The 13,946-nt window shown below is 42.1% G+C and overlaps 1 protein-coding gene across 1 annotated transcript; it reads left to right on the top strand.

Moving 5' to 3' along the window:
• Positions 1 to 646: 646 nt before the first annotated feature.
• LOC121550900 lies at positions 647 to 9,905 on the top strand. The gene is made up of 4 exons (XM_041863326.2): positions 647 to 1,090; positions 1,743 to 1,793; positions 7,746 to 7,797; positions 7,911 to 9,905. The coding sequence occupies exons 1-4, from the start codon at positions 911 to 913 to the stop codon at positions 8,273 to 8,275; spliced, it is 648 nt and encodes a 215-aa protein (XP_041719260.1). The 5' UTR covers positions 647 to 910; the 3' UTR covers positions 8,276 to 9,905.
• Positions 9,906 to 13,946: the final 4,041 nt, after the last annotated feature.

Raw genomic sequence — 13,946 nt, 5'->3', positions numbered from 1 at the left:
TTTGTTCCATAATGTCCATCTAGTCATCATCTGTGTAGGTGTTGCTTTGGCCTTGGAGTACACTGACCTGGTTAGTGATGACAAAGACCAAGATTGACACCTTAACCCTGTTGTGTTGTCCTGAAACTTTCCCCAGGTCGGCCACAAGTAACCAAAGTGAAACCATAAGAGGTGCACAGCACAGCCTGGCAGGCAACTGAGACTGGGAGATTTTATAGATGCAAACATCTGAAACCTGTCATCTTATTAATGTGTTGATGAGTGGGGTTTTGAATATGTTGACTTGACCTGTATTTTACTACAGTACTTTTGAGCAGAAAGAAAAATAATGTGAAATGCGCACTGACACGTCAGAAAAGTGAATGGACTTGTAAACATTGAACAGTGCCATAACACTATCAAAATCTATTGGGACGATTTGGTTAATAGTAGTAGCTGACAAATCATATTGTAAAAACTATGTAGGGGAAGGATGTGAATGACTCATTTTCATTTGATTAAAAGGTCAATGTTTATCACGCCCTCACTTTCTCATTGGTTGTGAGTGGTGTTCCTCTTTCTCTATGAGAGTAGTGTGAATAGTAGGAGGGCCATTCCCCTACGTGAAGAGTTATCTAGTCTCTTTGTTTTCCTTCAGTCACTCAGGGGGAAAGTACCAGCCCGACCTGCCTCCTGTCCTGGACAGCTGCAGAGGAACACAGAGCCAAACACAGACATAAAGACGTCCTCGGAAACAGACGCAACACACACACAGCAGTGTTCTCAGGTTTCACAGCAGAGGAAGCCAAGAGGACAAACACACAGCGGCTCCATCTCTCGGTCTTCCTGCATTCCCTCTGCTGCATCTCAGGGGACTGAGGTTGCTCTGCCCCGAGCCTCTCTCTCCCCCACGGCCGGACGTTGCAGACTGATGATGTCGCAGCAGTCGATGGACCGCTGTGAGGTTTCAGAGAACTGCCACCATCATGGCCCCGGGGCCCAGGGGAGCCAGCGGCGCCTGGTCAGTGGACTCCTTCTCTGGGTCTGTCTCCTCACCGTCAGCCACGTGGTCTCCATCTCCCTGCTCATCATCACCAGGCCACACGTACCAGTAAGACTGCTAACCTGCATAGACACACACACACACACTTACACATACTCACTCTCTGGTGTGTGTTAACTATTTAATGCTGTTGCTAGTCAGTGAGGTTATCACCTATGCATTTATTGACAGTTGTAAATTAGCTGAGAGTTGACAGTGAGAAGTTTGTCATGTGCAGTTATACTAGATTTTTTATTGACAAAGAGCCCCTGACCATCACGACTTAGGGAGGGACATAGTTAGTGAAATCAAGTTGAATTAAATCTGAGATATGTACTGTAGCTCACTGTGTAAATATAAGATGAGATCATGAAGTTGGATCAATGTGTGTAAATAGAGCGGTGTATTGTAGCTGTGGTAACACCTGCCTGTTGCACCTGTTGAGTACAAGTCTCTGAAGTGGTTTCAGTAGCATCACAGCTGGTGGGGGAAACGCATCACTATGTGTGGTTTAGTACTGGTGACATCAGAACCCTGTTCTCCAATATGAAAGGGCTGGGTGTGTGCTACTGAATTATCACTGTGTGTATCACATTAACACTGTTTCATATAGCCTAGAGTAGCACTGAATACAAATGTTTTGCTCAGGCAAAATGTTGTTACTTACAACATAGTTACTGATTGGAAATATCTTGACGATTGTCATCTCTCCCTCCCCCAGCCTCTGTCAGAAATAGTTTCAGCTCCAAAACCCACAGCAGACTCATCTCCGGTAAGCTAACCACAAGATGGGTTTAAACATGTTTCCAACCTCAAAACAAGTTTTAACAAGTCGTAACATGTCGTAACATGTCCCATGCAAACATTTTGTTCATTTTTGCCTCCTCCAAGACAGAGAGTAGTCATAAAATAATCATGATATTCTTGGCCTGCCAATGATGACAGGATATACAATAGATCAGGGTTTCCCAAACTCGGTCCTGGGGCCTCCCAGGGGTGCACATTTGGCTTTTGCCGTAGCGCTACATTACTGTAGTGCTGTAGTGCTGTAGTGCTGTAGTGCTAGGGCAAAAACCAAAAACATGCACCCCTGGGAGGCCCCAGGACCGAGTTGGCAAACCCTGCATTAGATCATTTTGAATAGAATCCTAACACTTGAATGCATCTTGGAAGGGACCTGAGCCTAGGCTAGGTCATACCTCGTCAGTCCTGCTTTCTCTGTCTGACTCATCATCCTCCAGGCTCTCAGACAGTACAGGGCTCAACCACCAGCCTCACCGCACTGCAGGGAAGGGTGACATGTCATAACATCATAACCTCATGCAGGGAAATGCCACTGTGCCACTTGTCTTCTCGACTTTCTCTTTTTTCATGATTTTTCTTCTCTGAAATTTCAATCTCTGTTTTACGATCATGAACGTGTGGCATACCCCATTAGTAAGTGTTAATTGCGGCAACTAGTTCAAATTCATTCCTAAATGTGGTAGTCATGCAACATCTAGCCCAAATTTAGACACCTATATTAATTAAATCACCCAACCCGTTGCTGTACATGTTTTAGCAGCATGTGTCCGGTGTTGGATGGTGTCCATAATCATTTCTGATGGAAACTTTGTTGTTTGCGTCACTGAGCAGTGCCCAAGAAAGTATTACAGTGAGGGAAAAAAGTATTTGATCCCCTGCTGATTTTGTACGTTTGCCCACTGACAAAGACATGATCAGTCTATAATTTTAATGGTAGGTTTATTTGAACAGTGAGAGACAGAATAACAACAACAAAATCCAGAAAAAAGCATGTCAAACATTTTATAAATTGATTTGCATTTTAATGAGGGAAATAAGTATTTGACCCCTCTGCAAAACATGACTAATACTTGGTGGCAAAACCCTTGTTGGCAATCACAGAGGTCAGACGTTTCTTGTAGTTGGCCACCAGGTTTGCACACATCTCAGGAGGGATTTTGTCCCACTCCTTTTTGCAGATCTTCTCCAAGTCATTAAGGTTTCGAGGCTGACGTTTGGCAACTCGAACCTTCAGCTCCCTCCACAGATGTTCTATGGGATTAAGGTCTGGAGACTGGCTAGGCCACTCCAGGACCTTAATATACTTCTTCTTGAGCCACTCCTTTGTTGACTTGGCCGTGTGTTTTGGGTCATTGTCATGCTGGAATACCCATCCACGACCCATTTTCAATGCCCTGGCTGAGGGAAGGAGGTTCTCACCCAAGATTTGACGGTACATGGCCCCGTCCATCATCCCTTTGATGCGGTGAAGTTGTCCTGTCCCCTTAGCAGAAAAACACCACCAAAGCATAATGTTTCCACCTCCATGTTTGACGGTGGGGATGGTGTTCTTGGGGTCATAGGCAGCATTCCTCCTCCTCCAAACACGGCGAGTTGAGTTGATGCCAAAGAGCTCGATTTTGGTCTCATCTGACCACAACACTTTCACCCAGTTCTCCTCTGAATCATTCAGATGTTCATTGGCAAACTTCAGACGGGCCTGTATATGTGCTTTCTTGAGCAGGGTGACCTTGCGGGCGCTGCAGGATATCAGTCCTTCACAGCGTAGTGTGTTACCAATTGTTTTCTTGGTGACTATGGTCCCAGCTGCCTTGAGATCATTGACAAGATCCTCCCGTGTAGTTCTGGGCTGATTCCTCACTGTTCTCTTGATCATTGCAACTCCATGAGGTTAGAACTTGCATGGAGCCCCAGGCTGAGGGAGAATGACAGGACTTTTGTGTTTCTTCCATTTGCGAATAATCGCACCAACTGTTGTCACCTTCTCACCAAGCTGCTTGGCGATGGTCTTGTAGCCCATTCCAGCCTTGTGTAGGTCTACAATCTTGTCCTTGACATCCTTGGAGAGCACTTTGGTCTTGGCCATGGTGGAGAGTTTGGAATCTGATTGATTGATTGCTTCTGTGGACAGGTGTTATTTTATACAGATAACAAACTGAGATTAGGAGCACTCCCTTTAAGAGTGTGCTCCTAATCTCAGCTTGTTACCTGTATAAAAGACACCTGGGAGCCAGAAATCTTTCTGATTGAGAGGGGGTCAAATACTTATTTCCCTCATTAAAATGCAAATCAATTAATAATATTTTTGACAAGCGTTTTTCTGGATTTTGTTGTTGTTATTCTGTCTCTCACTGTTCAAATAAACCTACCATTAAAATTATAGACTGATCATTTCTTTGTCAGTGGGCAAACGTACAAAATGAGCAGGGGATCAAATACTTTTTTCCCTCACTGTAAATCCAATCGTTTGATGCAAATTTCCTAGCGACAATAGTCATTGCAGTGCTTCTGCCGTGAAGTCTTGGAGCCCAACAACTTCGCCTGCAGATATAATGATGTCCAGCTTCTTGGACTTCTTAGACACTTGTGCTGTACAATTAATCACTGTGGATATAAATGCCACAAAATCCACTTTCTTCACAATGAGTGGATCCAGATCTCAACTCAATTGACTTAAAACACTAGCAACTGGTTGCAATGCATACACCGCCATATCTTCAACACTGTTGCTTCTTTCTCCTTCGACTTTCTTCACCGCCTCCACATAAGAGATCTGCTGCACAGCCCTGATCCTTGACACCCCGACCTCCTTCACCCTAACCTTGTGGTCCTCTGTAGCTCAATTGGTAGAGCATGGCGCTTGTAACGCCAGGGTAGTGGGTTCGATCCCCGGGACCACCCATACGTAAAAATGTATGCACACATGACTGTAAGTCGCTTTGGATAAAAGCGTCTGCTAAATGGCATATTATTATAACAGGGCACTCAAGGAAGTCGGGAGAATGATCCCCACCACAGTTACATTTTCCATTGACAGATTCTTCAATAATATACTTCTCCCGTCTGCAAACATTTGACACGTGACCATATCCTTTACAATTCCCACACTAATGCTTTGGACACAAATGCTCTCATCACATACCTCACATACTGTATCCAAGCTTCACATATTCAAGTAGAGTTTCCTCAAACAACAATCATTTCGATAGGCTTTTCTCCTTCCTTCCATTTACCCTACGGGTCAGGCGACGTGCACTGACCACTCCTGGGATTTTCTGACTAAGGTACTCGTCATATCCAGTACCAGTCAAAAGTTTGGACACACCTACTCATTCAAGGGTGTTTCTTTATTTTTTACTATTTTCCACAAATATATTTTAGATTTTAGATTCTTCAAAGTAGCCACCTTTGCCTTGATGACAGCTTTGCACACTCTTGGCATTCTCTCAACCAGCTTCACCTGGAATGCTTTTCCAACAGTCTTGAAGGAGTTCCCACATATGCTGAGCACTTCTTGGCTGCTTTTCCTTCACTCTGCGGTCCATCTCATCCCAAACCATCTCAATTGGGTTGAGGTCGGGTGATTGTGGAGGCCAGGTCATCTGATGCAACACTCCATCACTCTCCTTCTTGGTCAAATAGCCCTAACACAGCCTGGAGGTGTGTTGGGTCATTGTCCTATTGAAAAAAACAAATGATAGTCCCACTACGCGCAAACCAGATGGGATGCGCGTAGTGGACCTGTGGTCCTCTGTAGCTCAGCTGGTAGAGCACGGCGCTTGTAACGCCAAGGTAGTGGGTTCGATCCCCGGGACCACCCATACACAAAAATGTATGCACGCACGACTGTAAGTCGCTTTGGATAAAAGCGTCTGCTAAATGGCATATTATTATTTATTATTATGGCATATCGCTGCAGAATGCTGTGGTAGCCATGCTGGTTAAGTATGCCTTGAATTCTAAATAAATCACAGACAGTGTCACCAGCAAAGCACCCCCACACCATCACACCTCCTCCTTCATGCTTCACGGTGGGAACCACACGTGCAGAGAATATCCGTTCACCTACTCTGCGACTCACAAAGACACAGCGGTTGGAATCAAAAATCTCACATTTGAACTCATCAGACCAAAGGACAGATTTCCACCAGTCTAATGTCAATCGCTCGTGTTTCTTGGCCCAAGCAAGCCTCTTATTCCTATTGTTGTCCTTTAGTAGTGGTTTCTTTGCAGAAATCGACCATGAAGGCCTGATTCACACAGTCTCCTCTGAACAGTTGATGTTGAGATGTGTCTGTTACTTGAACTCTGTGAAGCATTTATTTGGGCTGCAATTTCGGAGGCTGGTAACTCTAATGACCTTATCCTCTGCAGCAGAGGTAACTCTGGGTCTTCCTTTCCTGTGGCAGTCCTCATGAGAGCCAGGTTCATCATAGCGTTTGATGGTTTTTGCAACTGCACTTGAAGAAACTTTCAAAGTTCTTGAAATGTTCTGTATTGACTGACCTTCATGTCTTAAAGTAATGATGGACTGTCGCTTCTCTTTGCTTATTTGAGCTGTTCTTGCCATAATATGGACTTGGTCTTTTACCAAATAGGGCTATATTCTATATACCAACCCTACCTTGTCACAACACAACTGATTGGCTCAAACACATTAAGAAGGAAAGAAATTCCACAAATTAACTTTTAACAAGGCACACCTGTTAATTGAAATGCATTCCAGGTGACTACCTCATGGAGCTGGTTGAGAGAATGTCAAGAGTGTGCAAAGCTGTCATCAAGGCAAAGGGTGGCTACTTTGAAGAATCTCAAATATAAAATATATTTTGATTTGTTTAACACTTTTTTGGGTACTACATGATTCCATATGTGTTATTTCATAGTTTTGATATCTTCACTATTATTCTACAATGTAGAAAATAGTAAAATAAAGAAAAACCCTTGAATGAGTAGGTGTGTCCAAACTTTTGACTGGTACTGTATATCCAACGAGACTCCAGCTATAACTCCTTTGTCAGGCGCCCTGCACCGAAGATCAATACATGTTACTTCAGACGTGGCACGCTTCTTCTGTTCTTCATCAACACAATTAACCAAAACAAGGCCGCTTCTAGTCACCTTGATTGAATCCACCTTTCCCACTGCTTTCTTCACAGTCCTCGATATACAAATGGATTCCCCAAATGAATCTCCTTGTCCAAAAAACACAGTCTAATAAGAAATGCATTATGGGACCGATCCTTGTCTTCTGCTACAACTTTTGCTAATTTTGTTCCATTCTTTGATTTCACTATTTTCCATTCATTATCACACACTTCACTTGCTGCACTTTCAGATTCAAGCACAGTCGCCATTTCCTCCACTCAGGCCATTTACCATTGAATCATTTTTTGTCAGTTTCAGTCTCCCATAGACACCAATGCAATGGTATCTGGTCTGGTCTGGTCTGGTCTACTTAGTTCATTGACTTTCATTGCTCCATGCACAACCCCAGCAAGTTGGGTGTTTCACTTCCTTTTCCGTCTCTGCAGCTACTGAGGGGTGCTTTTATACCTTCCTGCCTGTGCTTCCCTAAATAGGGTTCCCTGGGAAACATCGACAACAGCTGTAGTTTGTACCCTGTCACAGATAAACAGGATAGTTTGAAGATCATACTTTGTTCCAGGGTTGGGGTCAATTCTATTTCAATTCCAGTCAATTTAGGAAGTACACTGAAATTCCAATTCCAGTTCCAATTATCTTCAATGCTTTTCAAGGAGAAAAATCACTTTCTGAATTGACTGGAATTTAAATGGAATTGACCACAACCCTGCTTTGTTCTATTGTTAGGATTTGAGTCGTGTTGCTGGGATGCCCACCATTACTTCAGTGAGTAGAAAGATTAGTGACTAATTATGAATTCTGTCTGTCTCCACAGAGCATTCTCCTGGAGTCACCAAGAGTGCCATGGCAAATGCTCACCTTTGACGGTGAAAGTTCTTTGAACGTTCAGTCTCATTGAGTTTTTAAATGTAGTCACAATTAATTTATATTCCAACTCTTGCCACATTACTAATGCCAGTTTTCAACTTATCATCCACAGTCGATGGGGTCTCAGGGGCGAAAAGTGTGATCAAGTGGAAGACGCAGTCCAAGGCGAAGAATGTTGCCTCCCTAAATGGCGGATCCCTGACCATCAGCCAGGATGGTTGTTACTTCCTGTACCTTCAGGTGACTCTGGAGACACTCAAGCCCCAGGAGGTGTCTGGACAGTACATAGTGAGAGTGAACAAGACCAACGGAGTCCTGCTGGAGGGAAGGATAACCAACACCTCCCTCAGCACAGGGTTCCTGGGCAAGGTTGTGGATCTAGCAGCCTCTGACATCCTCACAGTCACCGTCTCCCCTCATGCCAGGATCAACACCACCCACACCGCCACATACCTGGGCATCATAGGGTCAAGATGATATCTGTAGATTCAATTGGATATAGACCCTCCCGTCTTCATAGACACATGCTGGGGGCTAGATATTTAAGTCATTTGTTAGGGGTTGATTGAATAGATCCTGGGGATCTGGGGTCAACTGGGGTCAATACATCATCCCACCACCTGTCAGAGAGATGTAGTGGGGAAGACCATGTGGGAGACACTGTCACAAGGGATGGATATATTTGACTGAAACTGATTCAGTCGGACTCCCTGCTCATCAAATAAGATTATTCCACTCCTTTATACTCTACCTAGCCTTCCAACTGGTTTTGAGCTGCAGAATTCTACTGATGTGTCTTGTAATGTTGGAAAAATATGTTTAAAACTATTGGCCATAATGGGTTATGGGTTGTATTGTTACTTTAGCATTTTGCTCTCTTGGATGAAGTAACGTTTTGTTTATCCCTCAAGATTATCGATTATTATAATTTTTTTAAAGCTATGAATGAGGGGATTGTCTTATCAAGTCATGTGCACAGGGTTGTTGAGAGAATGCACAGTATCAACATATCTTTAATGTTTAATATTTGCATATTGCTTTGTATTTAAAATATTAGTATTTTTTACCTATTTATGCCTTATTACAATATTATCTTATTATTTTCTTCTTATTTATTTTCTATTTCTATTTTGAAGGACATTTTGAGTATGTAGTAAGATGAGATGTAGAGATAACCAATGAATATATGTCACTAACCAGGTTTCCATTCAACCTTTTTTATGCTAGTAAAGTACGTCAGATAAAACATTTAATGGCAAGCCTGATGGAAACAGAAAATGTTTCGGTAAACGTTCCAAATCTAGACAAAACAAAATACGCTAGACAAGGTGATATATTTTTGTGTTATGCGAGAAAATGGCGCCTTTATGCGCATATATTGATGTAATAACCATCATATCGAAGTAAACTTGGAGTCACGCAACGATACATTGTGTGGTCCTCCCACTACGACTCGGGAAAGCATGCAGTTTATTAGTCTACAGATAAAATAAATTATGATGAACTTCACAGGGTGGTGAATGTGCAAGGTATCGAGGGTTTTATTCTGGTGATGATGATCGATTCTTGGCTGCCTTTTGACAAATACAAATAATATCGCTCTTATCCAATAATCTCATAATGTAGGTAGCCTACCGCACTCTATCTGCGAGCTGTTGGCTAGAGCGCATGTGCCAAGACCAGAGCGGGCACATTTCCTACTCCATAAGTAGAGGAATGTGATGGAAACCCATTTAACTTGTATTTTTCATTCGGTAGGCTACATGAGAATTTAATAGCAAAAGTTATTTTTATGTGCACTACGTTCTCAAGCACAGTCTTTCATCCACAAAAAGTATGTTTGATGGAAACATCTCTGGTTGGAAAATGCGCATATCGTTTTATGCAGATTTTAGAATATTCGCATGAAAGTCTATTGCAAATTGGATGGAAACCTAGCTACTGTGTGACCGACTTTATAGCGCCAAATAAACTTAAAAAAAATTACGTTGTTTTGAATACCACAACTGAAGTTCCCGCTGGGAAACATGAATGTAATCTATTATATTAAGAAAGCACTGGAATGTATTTTTTTTCTCCAAACAAATAAAGCACAGTATTTGACTTGCATATGGCTTTTATTTCACCTTTACATTTATTTGTTGAAGCCACAATTACAGAAATTAGGACTAAGTTATATGAAAATAGACCACAACTAGATTAAGTATAATGGTGTCATACCAACGCTGTGGGGGGTGAGAGCTATGTTATAAGCATATGTGAAACCACCAGATGTGTATCATTACCAACAAAGTGAAATAAGGGTCATATAGGATCTTAATTTGATTACCCTGTTGCAGGAGAACTTGTAGTGTATTTGAGGTTTAAAAAGGCTTCTGAAGTTTGTAATTTCTTCACTGAAATTTCAGACTTGATTTCCCTACAAAAATGTCCATTAATTATAATCCACATAATAATTCAAATTTCCTGGTGCTAAGGGATTATTTTTCCTGCTGTAGCCAACTGGCTCAAATTAAGATCCTACATCTGTATAGTCTTGTGAGTTACTGAACCATGAGAACCCAGAGATCAAGTGAAAGTAGGAGGTCTTTACAGTGTATTCCCCACACCTTGGATGAATAATACATTGAAGGGCCCTCCCTTTAGCTATGCTGTCGAGGAACAGACCCTCCAGTGGCTGAGAGCTAAGTACAGAAGACGTTATATTGGCTTATATTGTAAACCGTCACAGAAGTACCACACAACACATCAAATCAGTGATATGATTTACTTATATCTTTGCAGGGAAAGGGTTGTGTAGCGTAACATTACTCATCACAACCCAGACACAACACACATTTTTTCCAGTCGTTAGTTTTTTATTTTTTCAATTTCAATGATAACCTTACATCTTTCTAACCATTGTAGCATTAGCTGTTAAAACCACGGGTTCCGATTACGCTGTGAGTTTATCCAGGATGCTGTCCCACGCAGACAGAGATCAGAGACTAGCGTCCACCCACTCCTTGGAGAGGTTACATGTTGAAGCCTAGACTAGGTTTCTAAATGTGATGACTTTCCACTGCCGGATGTGAGGTTAAAGACAGGAGGTATGGCCAAGTCCACACGAGAGAGAAAGTGTTTTGTGTGTGGTCCGGGTCGCCTCTGCTTCTTATTTCCACACACAAAGACGTCATCATGAAAGTTTCCTCAAAATGTTTATTTGCTCTTATCTTATCCCTCTGTCTCTCTTTCTATCTCTCTCTTTCTATCTCTCTCTTTCTATCTCTCTCTTTCTATTTCTCTCTTTCTATCTCTCTCTCTCTTTCTATTTCTTTTTTCTTTCTATATCTCTCTCCCATCACTTACTTTCTCTCTTGTCTCTCTCTTTCTTTTTCCATCTCTCTCAATAACGCTCTGTCTCTCCCAGTCAATGGAAAATGATATTGAAACATGCAAATGTAATTATCCAGAATTCAGAGTTCGCGTGACAATGTTTCTGGAGAGAGCATATGAAATCATGCAACCCAACTGTGAAATGATACTCACCACATATCTCACACTGTGGAACACATTCATCATGGCATGGCACAACTGACAAAATAAAGGGAACACTTGAGTAAATGAGGGATACAATGTATATTGAAAGCAGGTGCTTCCACACAGGTGTGGTTCCTGAGTTAATTAAGCAATTAAAACATCCCATCATGCTTAGGGTCATGTATAAAAATGCCCAGTTGCCCATTATTTTGGCTACTATGGCTAGAAGAAGAGATCTCAGTGACTTTGAAAGAGGGGAATATGGGGGTAGCATATGGGGGTTTAAAGTGTGTGTGTGTGTGTGTGTGTGTGTGTGTCTCTGTCACCAGATCTCAATCCAATTGAACAATTATGGAGATGCTGGAGCAGCACCTGAAACAGCTTTTTCCACCACCTTCAACAAAACACCAAATTACGGAATTTCTTGTGGAAGAATGGTGTGGCATCCCTCCAACAGAGTTCCAGACATTTGTAGAATATGTTCATAGTTGGGCCCCCTCACCCCACCACTGCACCTATCCTGTGTCACATACACAGGATAGGTGCAGTGAAATGTGTTGTTTTACAGGGTCAGCCCAAATAGTACAGCGCCCCTGAACCAAATTAGGGTTAGGTACCTCAATATGCAATGTTCATATTTAGTATATTTTACTGTACATATTAACTCAAATGGAATATGTGCCAACACAAATTGGATACAATGATCCATTCTCTGTTTTGTTCGATATAGAATAAGATGCTGTTGTATTAGAAGGAGACACCAGGGAGCAGTGTTTAGCTTTAAGTAGGACCACATTTATTTTCTAGGGTCACACAAGGATTCACTGCCAATGTGACCTTTACTTTTTCTGCCCTGGATTTGCACCTACATTACAAGCCACAAGATCTCTCTCAACCCAGGTATTTCCAAAGGTTGTAGGAAACACATGATCCATAAAACTAACTGACAAATGTGACTGTGTTGCCTCTTCAAACTGCTATAGGGCTATTGTATAGATGATATTCCTTCATAAATCTTCCACTTCAAGGTTGGTTGATGACTTCAGATGAAATGACTGCTATATGCCTAAATGTTCCACATGCTTAGCTGAGCCATTAAGGACAGGATAAGTAGTCAAGAACAGTAAGAACTTGAAAATCCAACTGCATCTCATACAGTCATCTCTATCTTTCCATCTCCACCACAGAGTTACAGGGCATGGTTAGACCACTGAAGGCTAAAGATGTGGTGATGACTCATGTATGGACTCAGTCGTACACCTGTACACTGTAACATTATGACATGTCTCAACATGCTGATTTTATCTGTAGGCCTAAGTCAGGATGTGTCCCAAATGATACCCTATTCCCTATATATAGTGCAATACTTTTGACCAGAGCCCTATGGTCAAAAGTAGTGCACTATATAGGGAATGTGATGCCATTTGGGATGCAGACTTTGTGATCACCTAATTAGACATTCGTATGATTGAAATTAGACCTGGAGAAACACCAGCCAAGTTCATACCAGAACAGTGACACAAGTGTTTTTGATTAAACAAACATTTGGATCAATGTAGTATTGACTACTGAGGGGGATGGGAATGAATATCATATTAACTGCTCATCTACCCCCCTTCACACGCACCCTACTTGGTTCGTAAATGTACTTGTCTCCAGTTCATGGGTTGGAAACTTCCAGAGAGAGAAAGGCCATGAATCAGCGAAACAATAGATGTACTGAGCTGCTTGCATCGCCCCCAGCCAGCACCCAGAACCCCCCTCCTCCACTTCCTCTTCAGTTTACTAATACACAACACACGCCTGCACTGTGGGAGACCTCAAAGAGCTGCTTCTTAGAATAGGACAAAGGTGAGAGGAAAGACAAAGACAAAGACAGAAAGATGTTCTCAGGAGGACAAAAACAAGCTGCACTCTAGAGTGTGAGTGAGTGAAAGTACTGTATGAATATATAGGTACAGTATTTGCATAATGTGAGTGTGAATGCATGTGATTTAATAGAATAAATGTTTCATTTAACCTTTATTTGAACAGGGATTCATGTTGAGGCCCAGGTCTCTTTGACAAATGAGCCCTGCAGAATAGAAACAGAGTACACACATCAAATAGGAAATGCAGAGCCGGTTAGGAGAGACATTGGAAATGCATTTTGTTACGTGTTTTCAATCTATGAGGTCAGATACTTTTGATAGGGAAATAAAATTAAAGCTGTGATCAAATGTGGTTAAAGCATTGCTCTAAAACCTGCACAGTGCAGTCTTCTCCTCTCTATCACCAGGAAACAAGTTAATCAGGTCAGGGAAACAAGATAATCATCTCTATGCATGTAGAGCTACCTTTTGCAGCAATTACAGCTGCAAGTCTCTTGGGGTATGTCTCTACAAGCTAGCCACTGGGACTTTTGCCCATTCTTCAAGGCAAAACTGCTCCAGCTCCTTCAAGTTGGATGGGTTCCGCTGGTGTACAGCAATCTTTAAGTCATACCACAGATTCTCAATTGGATTGAGGTCTGGGCTTTGACTAGGACATTCCAAGACATTTAAATGTTTCCCCTTAAACCACTCAAGTGTTGCTTTAGCAGTATGCTTAGGGTCATTGTCCTGCTGGAAGGTGAACCTCCGTCCTAGTC

This window comes from Coregonus clupeaformis, chromosome 35 (genome assembly GCF_020615455.1).
Source record: "Coregonus clupeaformis isolate EN_2021a chromosome 35, ASM2061545v1, whole genome shotgun sequence".
NCBI lineage: Eukaryota > Metazoa > Chordata > Actinopteri > Salmoniformes > Salmonidae > Coregonus > Coregonus clupeaformis.
The sequence above is the reverse complement of the archived record's forward strand: the minus strand, read 5'-3'. Positions and strand labels throughout refer to the sequence as shown.